Source organism: Colias philodice, chromosome 1, assembly GCF_061535455.1.
Source record: "Colias philodice isolate Cphi_HAF_F1 chromosome 1, ilColPhil1 Martin Lab GWU primary, whole genome shotgun sequence".
In the NCBI taxonomy this organism is placed as follows: domain Eukaryota; kingdom Metazoa; phylum Arthropoda; class Insecta; order Lepidoptera; family Pieridae; genus Colias; species Colias philodice.
Genome location: NC_143086.1, coordinates 11,895,667 through 11,922,775, shown reverse-complemented (window position 1 = coordinate 11,922,775; position 27,109 = coordinate 11,895,667). Strand labels below are relative to the sequence as shown.

Sequence of the window (27,109 nt, the reverse complement as noted above, 5' to 3'; positions counted from 1 at the left end):
AATCAATCAATCAATCATATCCTTACTGCGTCACCGGCAACGCTCTCAGTGCATTCCGGGATTTCGCCAGTGAAAGACCTCTCCACTTTTTTCGGCTCAAATATTCTAAATAATTATATCTGGACTTGATTCTGAAGTTTAGTGTTTGTTTGTTTTTCATTACCCACCTGTTTGTCTTGTCTTATAGATAGCCATCTGGGACAGCAGTTGGTGAATAATGTGAAATAATACATGAAATTTAACAATCTTAATTAGAAAGGAGCAGATATCTCAGGAGTGAGTATTATTGCTTTGTTGTTTTTAGTAGGTTTTTCTTTTGGGTTTGGTGTAGTATTCATTTGGTATGTTTGATAGTGGGTGATTGCTGCTGCAAGAGCCGGGCTCCGGATGTCTTTGTGTACGCAGCGCCTGGCTCTTCACGGAGTTCAACTTCATCTGAACATCAGCATAGGGCGGCCAGAGTAGATCCCAATCTGGTGAATCGGTTGGTGCTGGATATGCTGAATATAGCAGCTTCGAGAGTCGACAAGTAAGTCTTGATTATTTCATTTATTACAATCAAGTGCCAGGAGAATTTTATTTAATGAATGTTCTGGGTTCATGATGTTAACAATCCAAATGTATTATTTCAGCGGAAATTAGACTCTTTGTGTATTTTAGGTAAAATGATCAAGATACCGTCAAAGGATAACTCCAGCAATGCAATTCATACTGTAATATGATTTTATTTGTTTTCTAAGATTTTTTTTTTTATTTCACTAATTTCTTTTATTCATATTAGATTGTAGAGATTGTTATTCTTTGTCTATGCGAAGGTTACAACACTAGCAATGCATTTATATCTATGTGTGAGCAACAGCGAAGAACATAGCAAGCTAAAAAAATTATCCAACATATGTTTCAAAATGGCCTCCCTGAAATATTTCATAAAATTATTTTTTTTATGTTTGAAAATTAAAGTACTTAATTGTAATGGTTTCAAATTTATTACAATATTATCACAAATAACATATTTTTATAAACATTTTCTGCAACATTCATCCTATTTTCATACATATTTTGTCAAAATAGCTTTATATCAAAAATTCTACAAAATTATATCAGAAAACTTAAAATTATTGTGAAAATAGCCCTCATTGTAGCTGGATATGGAGAAATTTGTAAATTTGAATGCTTATGAGACTCATCTGTTGCTTTTATTCTAATAAAGAATCCATATGTTATATTGCGCCGAAAGTAACGCGTAATTTAGCCTCGCCCATAAATCAATGATTTCAACAATTTCACAAGCAAGATTTAGTATCATGTTCTAAGTGAAAAATATACTTGAACTCTCAGCAACAAGTGGTTATTTGAGGTTTAGTGTATACATACTGTAACACAAATGTATCATTTTAATCACCACATAGGAATTTGATATCATTACGATTTACGACACTTTTTGCTTGAGAATGATGTTTTGATGAACATCAACATTATTATATTTTATTATATATATTTTCATTATATATTTATAATTTCTGATAGGCGGATTAATTAAAGCAAAGTTTTTATTTGGCCATGCAACTAGGTCAATGTAAAATCGCAATTAATTCCACTTCACAATAATAGATAAGATTAAAGAAATACAGCCATTTGTAAAATCCTCTTTATTGGATGAAAATTGTATTGCCCCAGCTTATGAAAATATAATTTATATAATTTATAAAAGGGCAGCTATAAAAGCATTTCTTAATCCACCTGAAAGGGACAACTGTTGCACGCCTCATAAGCGAAGCGTTGAGGTGGGTACTACTGTCGCTTCGCGCAAAACATCTGATTTTTCAAACTTAAAATGTCTTTATGTATCATACATTGCACTTGTTAGATAATACATACACACACATATTAAGAAAAAACACTATTTTTAACATTCATGATATTTTTGATGTCATTTTTGTTATTTAAACTAGTTAAAAAACAGTTTTAAAAAGTTCTGTCTTGGACGTCCGTGTGTCTGTATGTGCGGATCCTTTTTCTTGTTAACACGATAGCGACCGAAATACTTTACTAATCGAGTCTTTTTTTTCTCTTACACTTGAGTATGCTCAGGAATAGAACCCTTTCATTTTTCAGGGTCTGATTCGATGTGGTTTAATTGTTATTAAATAAACAAAAATAATAATTAATAAATATTTATTAAAAAAAAATTATGAGGCGTGCACTTTTGGATTTTTCAAATTATTTTTTATTTGCTATGAAGGAAGATGCTATACAGCAAGCTTACCAATTTATTTGATTTGTATGAACTACATTGGCAATTCATATTGTCATTATCATATTTACGAAAATTTTAGATTATTATCAAGAAAAAAGTACCTTCTTCTTATTCTTGCAATGTGTTAATAATACTACATAATATGTTCAAAGAAATATTACTTTAATTTTCATCTTGAAAATTGTTTCTAGGTATGCATTAAAGTTAAAACTTTGTAATATCTAGAGTGTAAATAAATGGTAACTTTAAATATTTTATTAGATTCATTATAAATATATAGATACTATTAAAAGTTTATGCTTATTACTATAAATAATTAAATGATGCTGATAAATAGTTTGCATGAGCAACACTCTAATCTCAGGAACCCCTGGACCCATTTCAAAAAAAATCTTACCCTTTGAGATATTATGTATGTTATCCCTGACTGCTAAATGCACTATTATGTACCATGAGGGAAGTCATTACCAGTAGCCTATAAAGAAAGAAAGAGACACCTATGGAAAAACAATTTTAAGCTAAATTATAATAGAAGTATGTGATATTTATCAACTCATCTACTTACTGTGTTATTATATGACGTGGCTATCGGAAATCGGTAATTTCAATTCAATCAATTTTTCCACAATGTAAACTTGAAAAAGGATAGTTTTATAATGTAAAATGAATATTCGAATGAAATAATATATTTGTTTAGTAACTGAAGCCAATGTAGAACTTCGAGGTCTTCAAAGTTATGAAATTGAAATAATAGATGGATGGGTTGAATTTCACTATTTTCCCAAGAATATGCACGGAAATAGGATAAAGTTATTTATGCTCCGAGAAGTGGAATAAAAGTTCGCATTGTATGTAAGATAGATCGCAGTTTCTGAATTAAAAGAAATAGTAAGTCTCTAGAGGTTTCCATCGAGATAAATACATGATTGTGCGTAATTGAGTATGATAAGAGCATTTATTCCGATAGATTTACAGGAAAACTATTCCACTCCCTTTAACTCGGAATGATAGAAAATATTTTAAAGTTTGAAAGCTTTAAATTACGAACGTATTTTATGCCTAGTTTTTTATTCCGCCCTGTTAAGTTTACTGTGAATTCTATCTGAAGCTTATGGTTTCGTACAACTATAGTCAAAGTTAATCTAAGTTATGTGCCTGTGCTATTCCTATTAATAATAAATTTTACGAACAGCTTTATTGCGAATGTTTAACATTATCAGATTCAAAGATATGCGTTGGACAGACTTTTAAAAACAAAAATTTAATTGCCAGCAATTCATCTTAAATGGGGATGGGTATAATTATCAATTTCATATAGTCCATTCTATGTGAACAGTGACGAAGACTCTCCTGTATCACTCGTAAAGCTGCATCTCATAGCTGACAAAGAAGAAGGATGGCTTCAGATGATATCTTCGATGGCAAACGTCATTCCCGTCGAGAACCCCTTTGGGCCGACCGCCATCTCAATACTGCTGGACGCCTGTCCTCTGCCCTCCAGAGAGTCTGTAGTTAAAGTAAGAAATGCTTTATAGAGCTATGGGAAAGCCAACTAATCGGGAGGAAAGAATGTAAACAGACTAATGTCAAAACGAAATGTCACTAATTTCTTTACGGGAGATGTCGAACCACTATCAGAAGTACATATAAGAAAAATATTGACCTAGTATTTGATTACTATCGCAATGCAAGTAGGGAACGGTCACGTTGTTTATATTTTATACCTCGATTTGTTGGCCTTACTATAGTTTCGAATGGAATTCTGCGTTTATCTCATTTAGGAAAACAATAAAAATTAATGATAATGTCCTTTTCCCTAGGTGTCCGAAATGTTCAATTTGTCGAATGAGAGGGCAAGGGCGGAACGTGCCAGAAATAGGGTCGATCGCAACATATGCGTCGTGCTCGGCTGCCTCGCCGAAAAACTGGTCGGGCCTAACAGCATTGCTATGTTCACGACCAGAACTCTAGACTTCCTTTACACATTGATTGTAAGTTTATGGCCTTTTATTGTATATGTTAATTAATATTTTTCAGAAATTGGGTTAAATATATGAAGGTACCTTACTTTGCCATATCTTTTATATGCAATGGAGATAGTCTTTATTCTTATTTTCTTACTAATATTATAGAAAGGAGATTGTTTATATGTTTGTCCCCTTTTTACGTCGCAACGGAGCGATTTTATAGTTTTGACTCTGGATATAGGAAGCTAGAGAGTGCATATATGCTACTTTCTACCACGGTGAAACAACTCATTCCCATGGGAATTTCATTTGACCACGCGGGTGAAGTCGCTCGCGGAAAGCTACTACAAACATAATAATAATCGTCAGTCAGCTGTTTATAAACTTGCATTCACTGTACTGTACTGACCTGACAATGACAAATGACCCCAAGACATAGCGACATTGATAATAAACCTTCGCCCTGACACAGTGCGGCTAGAATTCTCGTTCCGATACAACGCGAGCTAATACTACATATGACATAACGTATATATAGTTATAGTATATATACTAACTAGTAATATAGTAATATGTGAGAAGAAACCTAGAAACTGTTTGACTTCGAAATGCCCACGTTACAGCTTCAGTCATAATTATTTCGGCTCTCACTACGATGTCATCGAGTTGACAGTGACATTAACGACGCTCGGTCAATGTTAACGCAGATTTTATCCAATTTTTGGATGTGTGATAGGCAGAAATGAGGATTTGTCATAAGCGATTGATGGCAATACAGATTAACTTTTAGTTATCAGTGTATAATAACACGTGGATATGTTTCCACCAGGCCGAGCCTCGGGATCCATTGCTTTGCTTATTCGCAATGGTCGCCATGGAGAAGTTCGCTCACACAATGGAGAACAAACTCAAGATCAAACAAAAGTTCACACACAGAGATAACCCTTTGGTGGATTTGGAGAATCACTCCAACGATGAAGATTTTGTATGGAGGCAGGTGGGCTTCGTCGCCGCATGGCTTCTGGATAACCTATGTAAGTAGCTTTTTTTGATATTTTGTGTTTTCAGGGATTTTACGGTTTTTGGTCTAGAACTCGGTCTGGAGATCTTGGAAAAAAATTGACACAGGCACATATTTATAAGTATGGTCGGAATTGAACCCCCATCCTTAACGATGCCCTACAACTACGTCATTATCTGCAATATTGGATCGACGTCTTCATAAGCCTTAATTACGTTCAATTTCTTTGTATAAATCATATTTCCACAGCTCTTCATCATCTCGCATAATAGAGCAAATACCTATTGCACAGAATTCCATCAAAGTAAACTTAATGAAATGAAGAATTCCATGAAAATGCGAAATTAATCAAAACATGCTTTCATAAAATTCCCTTGCATAATAAATGCGAGCTTCTGCAAATGCTCAATATTACATTTTCCATTAAATTATCGCAGTATGGTATCTTTGAATATTCAATACCGATTTTACATTATATGAGCGAATGGATACCATGATTGCAGTTGATAATGAACATAATGAATGTGATTACGGAATCAAATAGTGCGCTCACAAGTAAGCACAATTTGTTGAATGCAGGCTAGTTTATTATGCAAATGATGTCAGCGATGTAGCTTCGACGAAATGATAATATAGAGCGGAGTGGAAACTTTATGTAGCCTATTGGAGCTTGATTCCACGAGGCTGTAAATATGGGCGGAAATCAATAACAGATTGTATCTCTCCTACGAGATGTATGTGGGCTGGATGAAGGTCACATGTTACATCTCGTTCTAACTATCACTATGGCTCTGATAACGAAACTATCTCGTATTTTCTTCGTTTTTTAATTTCCGTATTGAATATTTTCGATTCTAATTTCGTTAAACACATACTATTATGGTAATGATTTAAATATATTATTATATATAAGATTCTTCAACAAAAACTGTCAAGTACGGTCAGCCATTGTAAGTTATAAAAGATTCAATAGGAAATTACGAAGGTTTATCGCCAATGATTGTACAGGCCGATTAAGGAAAGCTGGCATGTTCACAGTACTCACACTTATGCAATTTTATTACACAGTATGTTCAAAAATAAATGCGACTCTAGTTTAAGTGTAGACTTGAATTGTAAAATGGGTGCGTTGTAAATAAATACATATATATACAAATATAATTATGAAAGCTCTCATAATTTATATATGTTATATTATAATTTAAAAGTAACTCAATTGATGAACTTAATTGTTTATTCTCATAATCAATAAATAAAAGTATTAATAATCATTCAATTATCAAATAATAATTAAATTTCATTTCATATTCATAATGACGATAAAAACATTACAAATAACACGTGCGCTCACTCCCAAGAAACAAGACAAGCGAAACCCTAGCACGTAAGAGATAAGGGCTACATTACACTATAAGCTGTATTGTATTGTTCAGCTATGTATGTAAATTTTAACATACGACGTTTACATTTTGCTTACAAAACTTATTATTAAAATTATTACATAATTTACCAATAAACTTTTTTTATTTTTACTAAAAAAATATTCTAATCCGCGTGCCGTGCTTTGTTTAAATTACATCACCCTGTATTTATAAACAATTGCAAAATAAAAACAATAATTGTCCCCTTCACGCCCCCCTAAGCTAGTCTGCGCGCGAGAGAGATGGGCAGACTTTTCATGATGCGTATGCAGTATGACGTCAAGCCGCGCGCGTCTTCACAGACACAACACATGTGCAATGTGTAAATGTGTTGACGTTTCAGCTCTTCTTAATCGGCCTATATTGTCAACAAGTTATCAAGTTAGCAGTTAGCGAGTAGTAACGTCCGGCGTCCGCGTCGTAATAATATGAGTTCGGGTGACCATTTTTTAAAGGCACACCTGTAGTACGTTCCAGACAATAATTATTTTTGTTTGCTAAGCTGATCATTATACATGCCAACACAGCTTAATCTTCAATTTCTGATTTACAATGTTTCCTAACATAAAGTTCACTAACAATACGTGATAGTTTCTTTTTAGGGTTCCGTACCTCAAAAGAAAATAACGGAACCCTTATAGGATCACTTTGTTGTCCGTCTGTCCGTCCGTCCGTCCGTCCGTCCGTCTGTCCGTCTGTCAAGACCCTTTTTCTCAGGAACGCGTAGAGGTATGAAGCTGAAATTTATATCAATTACTCAGGTCTACTGTCCCTTGAAGCTGTGAAAAAATCAAACTTCTAAGCCAACGCAATCAAAAGATACAGCCGTTTATGCCGAAAATTTTCGACACTTGCAAGGGAATCAAAACCTACAGGGTGCTTCCCGTGAACTCAGAATCTTGAAATTTGGTACGAAGCAACGTTTATAGCATAGATAAAGGAAAAATTACGAAAACCATAAATTTTTAGTTACATCACATAATATATATTTTTTAATAATTTTAAACTTACTACCCATTTCCTCATAAACGCGTAGAGGTATTAAATTGAAATTCATATCAAATATGTACTTAGATCTAATTGCCTTTAACCCGTGAAAAAAAAATTGCAGGTTTGTACGGAACCCTCGGTGCGCGAGTCCGACTCGCACTTGGCCGGTTTTTTTTATATTTTAATTTAAAATGGATCAAAACGTTCCATGAAATCACATTGTATCGAGAATCAATCCGCGTGATTGCTGGTCATATAAAATACTTCTCGAACCAGCAATTAAATTAAATTCGTAATAAATTCCATTGAAAAACGATACTTGGATATGGCATTAAATATCGATTTCTAATATGTATTCACGATCTATATCAATTATTATTTTTAACAAAAAAATTAATCACCTTTCAAATAAAAAAGAATTGCATTACAATTCTTTGCTTTAGAAACAAACAAAAAAATCTCATTTATGATTTTGGTTGAAAAAAATAATGTTTATTTTACAATATGACATCTATTATATAATTATGTAAGGACAAGTAACATATAAAGGGCTGAAAAATAAACACCGTACGATGTTGGTTAACATTAAAGGAAACAATATGCTATGTGTTTATTTAGCAATTTAATGTATTATGAATACGCAAAATAAAGGATTAAGTAAGTACATAGCCCACTATGTTGTCGGATTTTAAAGTTATTCTAAAAGAGCGAGAGGACTTACATGTTAGAAAGCATGAAATTTTAAAAATAATTTCAAGGAATTAAAAAACGTTGTATAAAACTTATAAAATATTGTTGAATCAAATACGTACATTGAAATATAATTGCATAGAGCTTAGAGAAGGAAATAAGAAATAAACGTCAAGAAAAATGTATACAAACAACTGTGATGAGTTTTCTATTGTGGTAAAGGTCACAGTAAAATTGCTTTTGTTTTCTCGTTAAACATACTTTACGAGAACATTTCAATTGTTGAATAAAAGTAATAAAATATGTAAAGAAAGCATTCGTTTATTGTGGACACAAGTACAAAAAGAAGACACAAAAAAAGGTTTGTACATAAGTATTCAATGAATAATTTTATTAATAATTTATATCTTTTCCAAATGCACGTATTATTTAAAATTAATTAAAATGGAGTTCATTCTTTACATAGAATGTATATGGACCATATTTCAGATTAAAACGTTAACTAAATACGATTGCAGTAAACATACCCCAATATGTTATTAGAAATGTGTATGAGAAAGACGAAAATTGTCGACTATCTTGAATTTTTATTTGACGTTATATAGTGTATACATAGTATTTATACTAGTCAAGACCTTTAATTTGATACGCATATTGAAGGAGCAAAGAAAAGCTGACTCACGGATTTTTATTTAACATATCTTAGAACCACCGCAAATAAACTGGCTTACAAATGAAAAAAAAAACCGCATCCAAATCTATCCGCTCAGACATCGATGACAAACTTATAACACCCTTCTTGCCTCTGGGGCTAAAAACGTGTGCAGTTTTTTTAGAATCATGCCCTTACATATAATCATACATTTATCTGGAAATATATGCCCTTCACTCTACCTCCCGTTAATAATTAATAAACCATTCGGTTCTTTTCTGTATTTTGACTTAAAACTATGAATATCTCATATCATAAGAAAAGTCACTCTTGTTCAAAACAGACTAACAAGTCCATATAAATTTCCAGTCATGGTCGAGGGCAGGCTATTGTCCTTCGAAAGACAAGACATGAGCGGTATCAACGCCATACTAAACTGCAAGGACGTGAGCGAATACCTCCAGATTGCGCCAAACGGCCTGGAGGCTAGATGTGACTCGTATTCGTTCGAGAGTGTTCGGTGCACATACCAAGCTGATGAGGGATGCTGGTACTATGAAGCCACAATGATTACACCGGGCGTGATGCAAATCGGATGGGCTACTAAGAACAGCCACTTTTTGAGCGATGTAAGTACTTTGTCGATACTATACCAGTCTCACACTTAATTATTTGTACTGAAATAAAATTGTATTCATTTCTGACGTGTGAAAATATATGTAATAGGTACTCTTTTTTATAGTTATCTACTAGTAAAGCGATAGGTTGTTCATTTAACGTGTTTTACTTTATAAACATTTCTAAATGTGCCTAACTAGCCATAATTAAATCATGCCATTTTATTTTTCCTGTTTACCTATTATATGTTTTTGTGCCGTTTTTGAAGATTGACCACTGTATCTTACACCTTATTACTTATAATATGGGTTAGTAGGATAGTAACAGGGGTGTAAGTCGCCTTATAGCCGTAAGCAAGTAAACCACAGTGCCTAGGAGTGAGCAATGTTTCAGGAGGGTTTCGGTATCGGTGACGATCTGTACTCGATCTCGTACGACGGCTGCCGCAGGCTGGTCTGGTACAACGCGAAGCCAACAGCCGTGGACGAGGTGCAGACCTGGCAGCCGGGAGACGTGCTCGGGTGTCTGTTAGACCTGAACACCAAGGAGGTGATCTTCTCCCTCAACGGGCACAGGCTGCCGCCCTACAATGATATATTTGAAGCTACCAGGTGAGTTTTTGAAGTGAAAACTTCTTTAGCGGCGTTAAGCACTTTTTCTGTAATGGGTATAAAATCTTAAACTCGCGTCAGGACACGTGACCTGATCGAAAAAGCGTAAGACGGATGGATATCAAACATGCTCAACGTTAATAATCAAGTTTTCACTTCTGCCGGCACTCCCGGAGTGCAACACGTCTTTTTTTTTTACTAATACAAAATGCCTTGCGAATTAATGTAGCAAAGTAATACGTAACGTAGGAAAGCTCTCGAACAATATTAGCAGCAACGTTCGTTCAAATATCCTTATAGCAAATTGGCCCCTAGTTTTTGCTAGATATAGTGTCATCTGTAATTGTTTTTCTTAAATAAATAATATTTAATGTAATGCAAAAATGTTTTATAAAAACATATACATTTTTTATCTTTTTTGAAATTTTATTACAGAAATATGTCTCAGTACCTAAAATATAAATTTCAAATATGGTTTGAAAACCAGTCGTACATTTATTAGCGGACAGCATACATAGTAGATTGATATTATATTTATTTCTTAAACACATTCTTTCTTTAAATACGATACGTATAGATTTTTCTCTTTATCAAGAGGTAATGTCCCAAATTTTCCTTATGTCGGATGTAAATACGTTTTTATTTGTAAGGATAAAAATCATTAGGTGGAAAATTCATCGCCACACGCTTTTTTCTGTTTTATAATCGATTATAGCTTGTACGACATGTTTTTACTTCTAACTTTTAGATCGTCGTTTAACGATAAAAACATATACTAGGGGCCTTTCATTATTTCAGAGATAAATATTTATGAATAATAATTGCTTGTTTATCTAACGATTCTTCGTAATCCCGTCTACCTAGACATAATAATGTGGGATGTTTTATAAACAATATAACAATAGTACTTAATTGAAGCTTGGAAAATAATTATTTATTTAGGGCGTATTGTTTGTTTGATTCGACCTTGGAGATGTGTACACAACTGAAAGGATTCTGATTTATAATCAATACTTTTGGAACAATGAATTTCTACAATCCAAATGAAAATATAAAATGTACTGACTTTAAGACTTCAAGATATTAGTGTTCGACTATAAGACTACTAATACCAGTTTTGAATATTTACTGATTAATCTATCCTTTGAAATGTGTATCAAATAAAACGTTTAAAAAGAAGCCCCTCGTGTCTATTAATCCGATAACGTTTAAAACATTCGGTTACTAAGCGATTTTCACCTTATCTTTTTCGGAAAATTATTTATACTTATTTTCAGCTTATATTTTTCGAAACATTATTGTAACCTTTCTGCCCACGCCTTCGCTCGGGGTCAGAGGAAAATTCCCATTCCATTTCCCAATTTGTATTGTTTCATCACCGTACTATTGTACGGACATCGAAAACAATACCACACCCACACCACAATGACTGTTGGAGATCTACAACTGTGCCCTTTAAAATATGTTATATCTGGAATAAACTCCTTCACGCGGTATTTCCAAACAGCTATAATCTAGGGACTTTAAAAGGATTACTGAACCTAAACGGCCGGCAAGATACTCACAAAATATATCTTCATCTCTGGCTTTGTGGGTGTATATGGGTGACGTGAAGCACTTACCATCAACGATAAAAAAATATAAAATAAGGATAAACAAATAAATACGCTTTGCATTTATAAATATAGGGGTAATAATCATTTAGGTATAACTTAGTACTTGTGCCTTGCCTTGCCTCTTTTAAGATTCCTAATAAAAGGCCTGGAAGGGATCACTTATAAGTGATAAGGCCGCAAATAAGTTGTGCTCTTTTTTTTTTTGAAGTGAAATTTATTTAGGCGCGTTGAGAGTAAAATTACAAGGTCGCGTCTTGGCAATACCGTCACGTCTTGGAGTAAGACGATGATTTTTGTATCTTTGAATCTTGCCAAAGAAGTTTCACTTCTGACACGTGTATTCGGCACACATGCTCTTTTTTTTTTAGAATTCCCAATAACATATCCTAAATTTGTGTATATTCGTTCCAGATACGGCTTCTTCGCGGCGGCCAGCTTCATGGCGTACCAGCAGTGCCGGTTCAACTTCGGCAAGGACCCGTTCCGGTACCCGCCGGTCGATCGGCTCTTCGCCACTTTCAATGATTTCGGCATCCTCACTGAGGAACAGAAGATGGTAATCTTTATATATAAAAATGAATCGCAAAATGTGTTGGTAAGCGCATAACTCGGCTGCACGGCTGAACCGATTTCGATAATTCTTTTTTTATTATATTCCTTGAAGTACGAGGATGGTTCTTATGTAGAGAAAACGTAAATATGTACCACGGGCGAAGCCGGGGCGGACCGCTAGTAATTATATAAATGTGCTTGCTTAAAACGTCTTCAAACATTTCTAGTAATAGTAGGTTCCAAAATATGAGTATTTTGTTGTCGTACTATATCTCCACCATTTTAATTCTGTACAAATATAATATTTCACTTATGTGTAATGTTACTAATATCATGTTTTATCATGATCTAGTTTCAATATTTGAAAACAATGTAGGATTTAGAATTTTTTCTTGATATCTCCAAGAAAGAGCAGATAACTAAATGAGAGAAAAAATTAGCAAAATCTAAAATTATATAAAGAAAACAACATTATTAATGCAAAACTAGAAAATAAGTACTCCAAAAATATAATGCTTGTCAGAGGTCAGAAGAAAAAAGAAATAATGATTAACAATAAAGACTTGTACACACTGAAGAATAATCCCAAAGAGATGTATAAGAGATATATATTAATAGCTTCACTATAAGGAAAGACCTTTATGAATCCATACAAACTTAAAACACGATAAACTTTTTATCAAGAGGAAAATCCAAGCCAAGGTAAAAGGAAAAGCCGAAATCTATATAAGTACTTATATAATTTTTAATTTTGAAACAATTGAGCAAACAGGAAAGAAAATTCAATATAATCCACGTGTTTTTTTTGATGAAGCCTTGACAACAATGAATAATAATAATTATGCTAACGTCATTAACGACCAGAAAGAAAAACTTTAGTTAGTGTAACATTATAGTCATCATACACAATGAACAACAAAGTATCAAACAGGAAGATATATTTTCAACAGAAGAATATTTGAAAATTACTTTACTCCACTTGAAAATATACTTGTCACACTTGAAAATATATAATTTGACATATATAGGTATGTGCGATGTAGGATTTTAAATAAGGAAAACATTCTTCAAAAGCTCGGTATAAATAGACCTTCTTTTCGTTTAAGGTAAGTTTTAGCAAAAATGTACCTCAGGGAAAATTGTGAGATCTTTATCTACAAAACGATCCTCCTTCTATATTTTCTAAGAATCACAATTCGAGACTCAACTGCATAATATGTCTTTAAAGTATATCTTTTAAACCACTCTCCCAATGAATCCAGTAATCGAAATGGATGCAGTAATTTCAGGCATTTTTGCTATTTGACCACTTTTATTATTACTGGGCTAGAAGAATGAAAGAATTGCATTATTGTAACTAAAATTTGGTTAACTGGATAAAATGTCAATAACGTATGGTTCATATACAAACAGACAGAGAAATGCAGGTGGTACTTTGTTGGTGGTTTAGAACCAGAAAAAAGTACAAATAAGCACAAATACAAATATACAAATAAAAATTTTTATGAATATAAACTGTCTACAACATAAAGCAGAAAATGGACATGGTTATCAGTTATCACCGTACAACAAATACTTAAAATTTAGTGGATTTTTTATCACATATCCTAAGAATAAAAGCAAAGAAAGAGTCGGTGGTAAATGCAAAAGGATGTAATGACGATTCAAAAGTACTTCTTCTAGTAATTGAATAATATAACCGTACATGGTGAAATAAATAAATGTTTGAGTAAAGATACATTTTCTGTAACCGGCTAACGGAATAAGCAATCACAAGGAATAGAAAAGTTGAAGAAACAATTACGTAAACTACAAGGTAAGGTTTACAGAATGAAAGTGCATAATAACATATAATTTAAATATATTTAGAATCACAAAGCGAATATTTTAAGAGCTGAAAACATAAAGGTAAAAGCTAGAAGCAAGTCAAAGCAAATTATAAGTAACTAGGACATGAAAAGATATCTTAGAGCCATTCACCATATTTTTTTCAAGAACTATTACTGCATTAATAAATTACATTTATTCTAAGAAAACTAGAAATAAAAAAATAGATGAAAGAGAAGTATAGGAGCATATAAAACATTAAATATGACAAAAAACAAAAAATTTTACAATACGCCCATCAATTTAGTTACTTATTAGTATGTGGGACTCGCTGCGAAGCCATATCCACTAAAACCCAGCGGTGGCCGTCTATCACCCTGAACGACGGGGGTTAACAGCCAGGCCTTATACCCCCGCCGTCTGTAAATTGATACACAGCCTGATATATATATAGATAATATGATGGACATTATTCTACTGAACAAAAAGGGCAACCTATTAGACTTATTGTCTAACATATACTAAATCTTTGCATGACTTATTCTACAATACATATCTAACAAGTTAACAAAACACAATTATTTAATGATACAGGGTCAGTTCGTGCTTCAGTACAATTAGGGACAACCACCAATATTTTCTGCTGTATTAGAAACTTTTTGTTATCACTTTAGAAAATGATTCTGATAGAACATTATTTTCCTTACGTAACCTATTAATTTTGATTTAAATAAGATAAAAAAGTTAATAACATCTTATTATTAACAATCAGTTTTGGGCATGGCTATCTAAAATTGATGATATCTCGTCAAATTTAGCAGAACTTAGAACTCAGAAGCTTAGGAATACTTCCAAAGAACATCGTATTAACATGGTATTCAACATTATCATTTATCTTTATCATGTACGGCCTATTTGACTCAAGAAAATGGAGCTTTCTACTGGTAAAAGAATTTTTGAAACCGGTGTAGTCGTTTTTGTGGGAAATATCTACAAATATTTCCTCTTTATAATAAAGTTTAGACAAAACAAAGATTTTTCTTTTTACTGAGGACTTTAAATTTATCTACAATTATTCCATTTTCTGTGTCAGAAATTTCTTTATAAATCTTAGAACCATCCTAATCTCGCAGCTGACAGTGTTATGGGAAAAATCTCCAAAAGATATACAATTTATTTATGTACTCATAAACTCTTATATGTACTTGTAGCAATGGTCTGTATACATTTCTCGTTATTTCAATAATTACTGGACACTTGAAATATAAACATGAAAAGGAATGTGAGGAAAGAGAAAATTAACGCCCGCAATGGGCTGAAGAAATAAATTATATTGAAGGGAAAGACTGGTTAATCTCTGGTAAAAATCAGGCAGATATTGAAGGCGATAAAGGAAACCGTCACTCAAGCTCATCCTCGTGCTTCATGATTGCTCATGGCATAAAATGTACGACATCTAAAAAATATTATCTGTCTTACCAAAAAAACTTTAGACAGGATTTAACTTTAAGCGCGGGATCTCTTTAATCTGGTTTTTTCGTATTTCACATACTCAACTATTAAAGTGACAGATCCCTGGTTTAAAGTTAGACTGTGTTTAATTTTTTTTTGTGGTAATCCTACTAATATTATAAATGCGAAAGTTTGTGAGGATGTGTATGTGTGTGTTTGTTACTCTTTTACGCAAATTCTACTGAACCGATTACAATGAAATTAAGCACACATACATAGAGGGTAACTTGGATTAACACATAGGATAGGTTTTATCCTGGAAATCCCACGGGAACGGGAACTATGCGGATTTTTCTACGAAAACGCGGGCGAAGCCGCGGGCGGAAAGCTAGTACCATATAAGTCTAAAAATCAGTTACTTACACAAACTGTTTTGTATCCAACTGTATTTATTCTAAATTAAGGTTTGGAAAAACAACAGACAAATTGTGATGTTGGACTGAAAATTATACACCGTTTATTCATAACTAACACGATAGTTGGAAATTTGCATACTAAAAAGAATAATTATTATTTCCAATACTCAATGTATTCGTTTGTCTCTCTAAATAAATACGATAACAAAGCTTTCAAATGTCTACTTTTCATGTAACTCTGCGACATGCATACTTGAGTTGACATAAATTGCACTCCTTGCAATCTCTCCATTATTATTTATTTACAATAAACGTTGGGTTGAAACAACATTTACATTTACATTTACAATTATCCAGCGCTCAACTAGGGCTTCTACAATCGAAATACGCAACATTCCACCAGAGGACAAAGAATCTACATCACAACTGTCAAACATAGTCAAAAAAGTTTGTTCCGCAGTAGACGTGACGCTGGTTGAAACAAATATCCGGGATGTATATCGATTACCAGGTAAAACAGGAACCATAAGACCCATCGTCGCCGAGCTTAGTAACGTGCAACTAAAAAATCAAATTGTTACCTCCCTAAGAAGCTTCAATAAAAAACATTCGAAAGATCATCGCCTTACTACTCATAGTATCGGCTTGCCTGGAGAAGATCGTCCAATATATGTATCAGAACACCTTTACGCTAGCTCGAGAAAGCTGTTTCTTGCTGCCAAGGACTTTGCAAAACATAATAATTACAATTACTGTTGGACAACAAATGGAAACATATTTCTAAGAAAAATTCCAGGCGCCAAACAAATCCTCGTTAAGTCAGAACAAACATTGCGTGAGTTACAATCACTTAACAATACTAATCAATGACTATATTCCAAATTTTTTGAAAGTTTTGTCGTATATAATGATACTATCTGTATATTTAGCATAACCTTTGTAAATCGATCTTATCTCTTCATAATAGTTATAATTAATGTTATTAATAATATCCATATAGAAAGGATTACACAAACATACAATTTAAAATCACATTTTAATTTCCCATTTATAACTTCAGCATACTTGTACTCACTACTTAACACACATACAAACAATAAAACACATTCATTAATTATTCTGCACCGCCCGCATCACTCTATACCATGTTTAAAATTTAATAACATTTATCATTTCTCTCGCACTAATTTAACACAGAACACTTGCATTTCATTAAACACATTCTCTCTCCAAACCTCCATACATAATAACCCATCGCGTGTATACTTAAGTAAAAATTGCTTTGCATTCCGAAACATCAAAAGTCAATTATTATTAAGTCTATTAACTATACTCAATGGCTCCTGTAAATGATATAAACGACGAGTTGGACAATCTCATTGTCTGCTCTTCATATACATGTTTTCCAGAACAATGTAAAAAATATATAAATCTTACTGAAAGCTCGCTTAACATAATGCACATTAATATCAGAAGCATTACCAAAAATTTCAACGATTTACTTTGCCTACTCGTAGCGATGGATATCAACTTAGATGTAATTATTTTAACTGAATGTTGGCTGCAAAAGTCTTCTATTATTCCACAAATACAGGGATATACCTCAGTCCACACATCAAAAGTCATAAATAAAAATGATGGAGTAGTCCTTTATATCAAAAACTCCTTAAGCTTTAATATTTATGAACCAAATCTCACTGATGCAAGTGGCCTAGTATGCAATATATACAATAAAATTATATTAGTAGCTTTATATAGATCCCCATGCCATAAAAACATAGACAATTTTTTAGACAGCTTAGATTGCATTTTAATAAATTATAAACAATTTAGTAATATTTCATTAATTGGCGATATGAACATTAATATAACTCCAAATAACAGTGATCATCGTTCAAATTATTATTTAAACTTTATGGCCTCGCATGGGCTTCTTCCAGCTCACAATCTAGCAACTCGGTTAGATAATTGTCTAGATCATATATTTATTAAATCAACCTATGTTCCCACATCTCTTATTCTAAAAACATCAATTACTGATCATTCGGCTTTATTATTAAATTTAGAAATAAAATTGACTAATAAAATCACTCACTTTAATCGTCCCCACTTAAATTTTACAGAAACCGTTAATGATATTCAACAATGTGATTTATCGAGTGTTTTCAGTTGTACGGATGCTAACACAGCCATGAATAGACTACTCCACCTACTTTCGCCTATTTTGACTAAGAATACTATACTTAGACCCATTCCCTCCAAGTTCAGACTCAAAAAACCGTGGATGACAATTGGCCTTCTCAGATGTATTCGCAATAGAGATAGGATGCACTATAAATCAAATAAAAACCCTAAAAATACTATTTTAAAATTAACATACTTACGTTACCGTAACTTCTGTAACAACCTACTCAAAAAAGTAAGGCGAGTGTTCGAAGAAAAATTATTCGTCGAGGCCGGTAAGGACACTAAAAAAATGTGGGGAGCTGTCCGTAACGTGTTAGATCAGGACTCATGTACCTCATCATGCACCGAACTTCTTAACACGCATAGTAACCCACTGGAATCAGTTAACACCATAAATAGCTTCTTCGCCAGCGTAGGTAAAAATATGGCTAATAAAATAAATGCAACAAGTCAACCCAAATTTGCAAACTCAAGCTTAAATTGCTCAATGCCTAATTCGATAGTTTTCTTGGAGATCGACGAAAATACAGTTGATGGTATAGTAAGTAACCTCCGCATTGATAGTGCCCCTGGGTGGGATGGCATTACCCCCAAACTACTTAACGCTACCAGATCAAAACTTGTACCTCCCATCACACACATCTGTAATCTTGCTTTAACTTCGGGTATTTTTCCTACAGCTCTCAAAAAGGCTATCGTACATCCGGTTTACAAGGCTGGGGATAGAGATAGTATAAATAATTACAGACCAATTTCAGTACTGCCAGCTATCTCCAAAATTTTAGAACGAATAATATACAAGAACATGAATAGCTACCTTGAGAAATATAAAATCATCGCTGACAATCAGTTTGGTTTTCGAAAAGGCATGTCAACAGAAAATGCAGTCGCTGCACTTCTAGAATTTTTAGTTAAAAATATAGACAACAAACTAAAGTGTATTGGCATATTCCTCGACTTGTCCAAAGCTTTTGATACTGTCTCTATCCCTATCCTACTAAAAAAGCTCGAGCGAATTGGTATCCGGGGAACGGCTTACAAACTACTTGAAGATTTCCTCTCGAATCGAACTCAATCCGTTAAGATTGGTAGTCACATCAGCACTGAAGAATCTTTGGAATTTGGCTTACCCCAAGGTAGTTTACTATCTCCACTCCTCTTTCAAATATATGTTAACGAACTTTGCCAACTTGCTTATCCTTCTACACGTATCATAGCATATGCTGATGATACTGTCCTTTTGGTGAGTGGCCGTGACTGGGATGAGGCAAAGAAAGGAGCGGAAGGTGCTTTAAGTGTTGTTCAAAATTGGCTTTCTTCAAACTTCCTGAGTCTAAATGTTCAAAAATCTAAATTTATTACCTTTGCCAGTAAAATATCTGCCATTCCACCTGAACCCTCTTTCAAAATTTTAGCTCACTCGTGCGATAGAGTAAATACCTGCAATTGTCTATCTATAGATAGGGCCGACACAGTTAAATATCTCGGTGTCTGGATAGACTCTTGCCTTTCCTGGAAACAGCACCTTAACGCTATCTCTTCACGAATAAGGAAGTTAATCTTTGTTTTTAAAAAATTACGAATCCCTGCTAATAAAGACGTTCTTAAAATAGTGTACACCGCATTATGCGAATCAATTATTGGTTACTGCATCACCGCTTGGGGAGGTGCTCCGAAAAACAATATTCTACAAGCCGAACGAGCTCAAAGAGCAGTGATTAAAACTCTTCTCAACAAACCCTTCAGATATCCAACGAAACAAGTATACACTGATTTTAAGGTACTTACTGTGCGCAAAATGTATATACTCCGGGCAATGATGAAGAAGCATAAAAGCCTTCCCGCAACTAAAAGTAAACTCTCAGATAAGAGGCGACCCCCGCCGATATGTCCAGTCATATATACTAATACTAAGCTTGCAAAAAGACATTACGACTACCTAAGTGCACATCTATATAATAAATTACATAAGACACTTAATATACACAACATGAACACATTACAATGTAAGTCCAACCTAACTAATTACCTTCTAGAGCTTAATTATGATGAATGTGAACACTTGTTAGATCATTATATTATTTAATCCAAACTACAAACTAGAAAACACACACACACACACACACACACTCTTACACACACACGCACACCCACACACACACACACTCAATACGTATATCCTTTCTTTTAAATTCTTTTAGATTTTTTGTTAAATTTCTCTCATATATATATATATTTTTTTTGCAAAGAGTTTATTCTTTAAAGTCATCAAATTTTCGGCTAAAGTGATACTTGCATAGTATAGAATTGTTATAATATTCAGGTATATTATATCTTGTATCAACGGACGGATAAATGTCTCCTGTAACACAGGACATTTCCTAGCATAGGAGACATTGTTCAAATATTGCAATTAATTGTACCTACAGCTACGGTTTTATGTTTTACTTATATGTAAGTTATCCTATAATTGCATGTACATGTATATTTTTTGTTGTCAAATAAAGAATTTATTATGTCTCTCTCCATAATACACGGGTACCACCAGAAGGAAGATACCCGGTCCTTTGGAAGGCTTACGTGGGGACACAGGTCCAACACGCAGAGGCCCTTTAGAGAATTTAATGTGTTGTGGGACACCAGCCGCAGCCTGCCCATGACTGCACTATAGAGATACAGCCCTGGGCAGTCCGCGGCCAATGTAGGACTATTGCAGAAAAATGGAAATGAATAAAACTGGGTTATGGAATGGGGTGTTAGATGGACTGGTATATTGGTTCTATGGGGACTATGGACGTCTGCCTTTTCAATATTAAAAATTGAAAATAATGGCAGACGGTGACTCGCCAGTTCGGTCGATGGGCTCCCAAAAAGGTAATTTATTATTATTATTTTTATTTGCGTATTTATATCTCAGCATAAATGCTGGTAGCAGCCACATTTACGGGCGGAAACCAAGTAAATGCAGCATTTGTAATTTATGTATGTGTCTGTCTGTCAAGTATTGTCACTTTCTTCTATTTGGAGGAATCTTCTTACTATTCTGCATGTGTTAAGTATTACTGCTTTTTGTAGTTGAATAAATACGGTTTCTTCTAGATGAATTTGTTTTAGACTTTGTTTTAAATGTTTGGGAATAACACCGGTAGTAGAAAGAACTATTGGTACAATGTATACTTTATCTTGTCTCCAAATTCGTACAACTTCTTCTTTTAGATCATTATATTTATTAATTTTTTCAGATATTGTTTTTTGTATATTATGCGTATTTGGAACTGCTATATCGATGAGGTAAGTTGTTTTATTTCTTTTGTCTTGTAAAGTTATATCCGGTCTGTTAAAATGAATTGTCCTATCTGTAAGTATGGCGCGGTCGTAATATAGTTTATAATGATCGTTTTCTAGGACAGTTTCTGGTGTGTATTTGTAGTATGGTGTGTTTGTGTTGTGTATGAGTTTGTATTTGATTGCAAGTTTTTGATGAATGATATTGCTTACCTGATTATGTCTATGAGTGTAGTCTGTTTGTGTTAGTGTTGTGCATGCTCCCGTAATGTGCTGTATGGTTTCTGATTGAGTGTTGCATTTGCGGCATTTATCATTTGCTATTGTAGGGTCTTTGATGATATATTTTCTGTAATTTCTTGTGTTGATTATCTGGTCCTGAATTGCTATCATGAATCCTTCGGTTTCCGGGAAAAGATTGCCTATTTTAAGCCATTTATTTGATGCTATTGTATCTATGTGTGGTTGTGCCAGGTCATGAGGGTGTCGTCCATGTAAGACTTTTTTTCGCCAATCTTCGATTTTTCCTTTAGTAGGATCTGCATCTATATTTGGTATATCTGTGTTTTCAATTAAGTTAAGTGGTGTGTATTTATGATCGTGTTGGAGAATGGTCTGGTGTATGCTACTGGTGCGGGATTTAGATTGGAAAAATATTTTTAGTTTGGATATTTGTTTCTTCCAGAGATGTCGGATATCTATTAAGCCCCTGCCTCCATATTCTCTTTTGATAGTAAGCCTTTCTATTGCAGATTTAGGATGTAAGTTGTTATATTTTGTAAGTATCGTTCGCGTATTACGTTCTATTGTTTCTATATTAGTTTTACTCCACTTAATTATTCCAAATGAATATGTCAATATCGGTATTGCGTACGTGTTAATGGATTTTATTAAAGCCTTGCCTGAAAGTTGTGTTTTACAAAGTAAACTTAATCTCTTTTTATATTCTGTAATTAAAGTCTTTTTAATAGTTGAGTGGTCTAGTCCTTTTAATTGCTTATATCCTAAATATTTATAGAGGTCAGTGGGTTCAATTGCTGCTATTGTTTCTCCGTTTTCAATTTCATAGTCTCCAGGGCGGACTTTACCTTTTATTATATGTAATGTCTTACACTTATCTAAACCGAATTCCATTTTAATATCTTTACTAAATCGAGCCGTAATATCTACAAGCTTTTTCATATCTCTGTCGGATTTTGCATAAAGTTTAATGTCGTCCATGTATATAAGGTGCGATATAACAGTTTCTTCTACGTTTCGTCTGAAGTAATAACCAGCTTTAGAACTTTGTAGTAGATGTGATAACGGATTTAAAGCTAGGCAGAACCACATGGGACTCAAGGAATCACCTTGGTATATACCTTTTCTAATAAATATTTCTCTAGTGGAAATATTAATGTGATGTGTGCTGAGATGAAGTGTGGTCTTCCATTGTGTCATTATGTTCTGTAAGAAATCTACCAGTTTTGAGTTTACTTTATATATTTTTAGTATTTGTATTAACCAGGTGTGCGGAATACTGTCAAAAGCTTTTTTATAATCGATATATGTACAGTGTAAGTTTCTATTTTTTGTGGTTGCATGTTTATGTATTGTAGAATCTATAATAAGCTGTTCCTTACATCCCATGTGACCCCGCCTACAGCCCTTCTGCTCTTCTGCTATAATGTTGTAGCGTTCGATATGCGAATTAATTTTTACTGTAATAGCTGATGTCAATATTTTATAAATTGTTGGTAAACAGGTGATAGGTCTGTACTGAGAAGGTAACGGGGAATAGTCTGTTTTCGGGAGCATATATGTTATTCCAGTTGCAATAAATTCGGGTATATTCTGATGTCCTTTTATAATATCACTTAAATTTTTAGCTAATGATTTGTGCAAGACGATAAGTTTTTTATACCAGTAATTATGAATTCTATCTATACCAGGTGACTTCCAATTGTGTAATCTAGCTGTTATGTTTCTAATTTCGGATTCAGTAATTTCGACAAACTCCATTTCTTCTATTGAACTCCACTTTTCTGTTTCTTCAGTTATCCAATCAGCTTTGTCATTATGTTCCACTTGCTGCTCCCAAATACCCGCCCAAAAATCTTCTAACTGTTGTACTGTGGGTATATTTTGATTATCTTCTCTGTGTATACCTGTTATCGGCTTCTGCAAGTTTCTATAAAATTGTTTTTCATTTGTTGCAAACATTTTATTGTCATTCTTTCTCTGTTGTGCTTTTTTATATCTTTTTAATCTATGAACTTTAAGTGCTAGCTTTTGGTTAAGAGTATCTAAGAATTCTTCTGGTTTTTTATTATTGTTTTCATGTCTGGTATGTGTGAGTCTTGTTTTAAATATAGCTTCTACTTTTTTAACTAATTTTTTAGACCTATTATTATTTATATATTGTGTAAGGCGGCCACAATCTGCTCTTAACTTTTCAATATCCTTTTCTAGTCTTATTTCCCAGGGAGGTTTCCTATAATTTTTTGATTTGGGGTCCTGGCGGTTATTGATAATTTTATAGTTTAGTTTCTGTGATATTACTAGAGCTGTGCAATATATAATTGTATGGATATCTTTTAATTGTAACTCATCATTAATGAACTGTCCCAGTATCTGGCTGTTAAATATTTTTACAAGTTGATCAAGTTGAGGACTATATCTTAGTTTAGGCAGTTTTGGTCTTACTGTTGGGTCTATTTCAGAATATTGCATTTGTACTTCTCTAAATTTGTCGTATAAATCTTGAACGAGTTCATTTTCTGTCATGTTATTGTTATCTGTTTGAATTACGGTGTCGTTTTCTAATGTAAGTGTTGTGCTTTCTGTTTGTGTAAATATATGTGAAGATTGTGTGGGTGATTGAGATAGCGAGTAAGTAGATAATATCATATTGTCCGTCGGGGTATATATTGGTGCGATCGGTTCATTAGTTTCTGTGTTTTGAATTTCTGTTTGTAGTTTGTCTTGTACTTCTTCTTTTAATCGGTTCAGCGTCTCTTGGTCCAGTAGTTTATTTCTTACTATAGTTCTCCTTTGATCAGAAATTCTTTGCTCTGACACGTTTATTTCTGGGTATTCTTGTGTGAAAAGTTCATGAAGTTGTTTCCTATATATAGTAAAATCTGTTTCTAATTTAGTTATATAGTAGTAGGTGCGCATGATAAATATGTTTACATCTTTGCTCCATCGCATGCGCACTCTTGGTTTTCCAGCTTTGGTGGACGCAGGTAAGAAGGCGTTAGCCTCCCGCGCAACATCCAAAGTCGGTGTAGGGGAACACGGATTTAAACTAGTAGTAGATGGTGACGACGATGCGGAAGGTGTGTATGATATTGTGCTTGGGCTATATGGTTCTTCTGGGGTATTCGTTCTGTCAGTCGGTGCGTCATTTTCGTCGTAGTGTTCGGCTGTAGTATTTTTATCGGTAGAAGCCCGCCTGCTCAGCTCCTCACCGCTGACGGTTCGCATGCTGAAACACCCAGCGTCAGCTCCAGGTGTGCCCCGGCGATCGCCCCCGGGCAGCGACCCTATACGTTTTCTTTTAGATAATCTAGTCTCCATATTAAATTCAAAAATCTCAAATGTTAAATGGGTAGTTGGGACCGTTGGTTGAGAAGGGTAATGCCGAGATGTTGTGGCTATTTTGAGTCTCACCTGTTTTTTTTTTTTTTTTTTCACAGGGTATAGTCAAGTTGGCAGTGACTATCAATTAAATGATCATGCCTTCCCGTAAGCCCCCCCACCACGACAAGGTGGTCCCGTGGGGGGGTTATTATTATTATTATTAACATGTGTTCTTTCGGTCAGATTACTCAGCTATTATCGCACTTACAACAAAGAAAAGCAATCAATTGAAATGTAATTACGACACTGTTATTTTCTAACATCGTTAGATAATTATAGACTTGTTTAAAATTATAGACGGTGTTCTTTGTCTATATAAAGAGTCAAGCGGGGTCATCATATTGGTTTATACGTGAAGAACTAATGTTTGTTTTGGTTAAGATAAAACCTGGTAAAATGCAAATGAAAATATTTTTTTAATGTCTTACAATATTCCAGACATTTGTCCGTTCTGACCGAGTTAACTTGTTCCAGGTGAAGCCAAAGCGCCTGTACTTGCAGCAGATGCGCACCTCGAGCGTGAAGGAGGACTCGTGCACGCTCTGCTATGATGCTACAGCTTGTTGCATCCTTGATCCGTGCGGACATAGGTATGTAGGTTTTTAGTAAATAAATTTCAATGGGTATTCTTATTAGAATTCACTACAACATAATATGGTGTTATTTGTATATCATTTTCTTAAACGTAATAAAGTGTAAGGGAATTATACTGTACCATTTTTTTCATTTTTTATCTTTGCTTTGTCTAAATAAATTAGTACTAGGGTTTACTCATCACAAAATAAAAGGTCCGTTTTGACATTTGCCTTCGCGACGAAATTACTCATGTAACCATACGACTCTGTACTCTATCATCATCATCACTACCAGCCTTTGTTTGTCTGCACTGTCTGTCACTGCTGGACAAAGGCCTCCTATGAGGGTACAGCCGGTACAGGCCATATGATGATGTGTATAATTTGTGTAAATCTTAATCTTAATATATATAAATCTCGTCGCACAATGTTTGTCCTCAATGGACTCCTAAACCACTTAACCGATTATAATAAAATTCGTACACCATATGCAGTTCGATCCAACTTGAGAGATAGGATAGTTTAAACATGTAGGTACCACGGGCGAAGCCGGGGCGGACCGCTAGTTCTTTATAAATTTATATAATTTCCTGTGTGTAGGGGCTTCTGCTCGGTGTGCACGTCGATGCTGCGCGAGTGCCCGATGTGCCGCGGCTCGATCATGAACGTGCGCCGCGAGCTCTTCTGACACGGGGACGGCGACTACGTGCCAATCTTCTACATCGAACTGCACGACCTGGACGCCATTCAGGAGTTGGACGAGAACGCGCCGGAGCAGCTGTCCAGCGACTCCAACGAGTTGGACGAGGACGCGCCGGAGCAGCTGTCCAGCGAGTCCAACGAGTTGGACGAGGACGCGCTGGAGCAGCTGTCCAGCGAGTCCAACACCAGCCAGGACTACCTGCGCGTGCTCTCTCCCCACTCCTCCGACCGCTCCTCGCTCGTCTCCGTGTCGCCCATCGACTCCGAGGACGACTTCTTTGATTAAGTCCAACGAACACGTGCGGATAGTAGGGAAGGAGTGGTGCAGCTGTCTAATTTTTTATCATAATATGTGTCTGTAGTGCCAACGTCAGCTGCCGATTTCTTTTCCATCATACCGAGTGTGACGCAATGTAACATCAACAGAGACGTACGCAATATACTCATTGACGAAATTCGAATTTCAGGTTTGCACAGAGACGTTGGGCGAGTATAATACTCATTTTCAAATTCGAATTTCGGAATTGACACAATTTGCACAAAATACCATAGACATTGGACGAGTCTTAATCGGTCTACTTTAGAGGGGGTATCTCATTCCTGAAGCCTGTAGAGTGTAGTAGTAGTGGTGGCCTTGAAAATAGGA

At 34.4% G+C, this 27,109-nt stretch overlaps 1 protein-coding gene across 1 annotated transcript; it reads left to right on the top strand.

The window, feature by feature from the left end:
• Positions 1-365: 365 nt before the first annotated feature.
• LOC149491380 (RING finger and SPRY domain-containing protein 1-like) lies at positions 366-26,772 on the top strand. Its single transcript, XM_089697905.1, has 9 exons — positions 366-529; positions 3,594-3,774; positions 4,078-4,248; positions 5,054-5,258; positions 9,368-9,627; positions 10,010-10,227; positions 12,255-12,399; positions 25,661-25,776; positions 26,362-26,772. The coding sequence occupies exons 1-9, from the start codon at positions 498-500 to the stop codon at positions 26,447-26,449; spliced, it is 1,416 nt and encodes a 471-aa protein (XP_089554031.1). The 5' UTR covers positions 366-497; the 3' UTR covers positions 26,450-26,772.
• Positions 26,773-27,109: the final 337 nt, after the last annotated feature.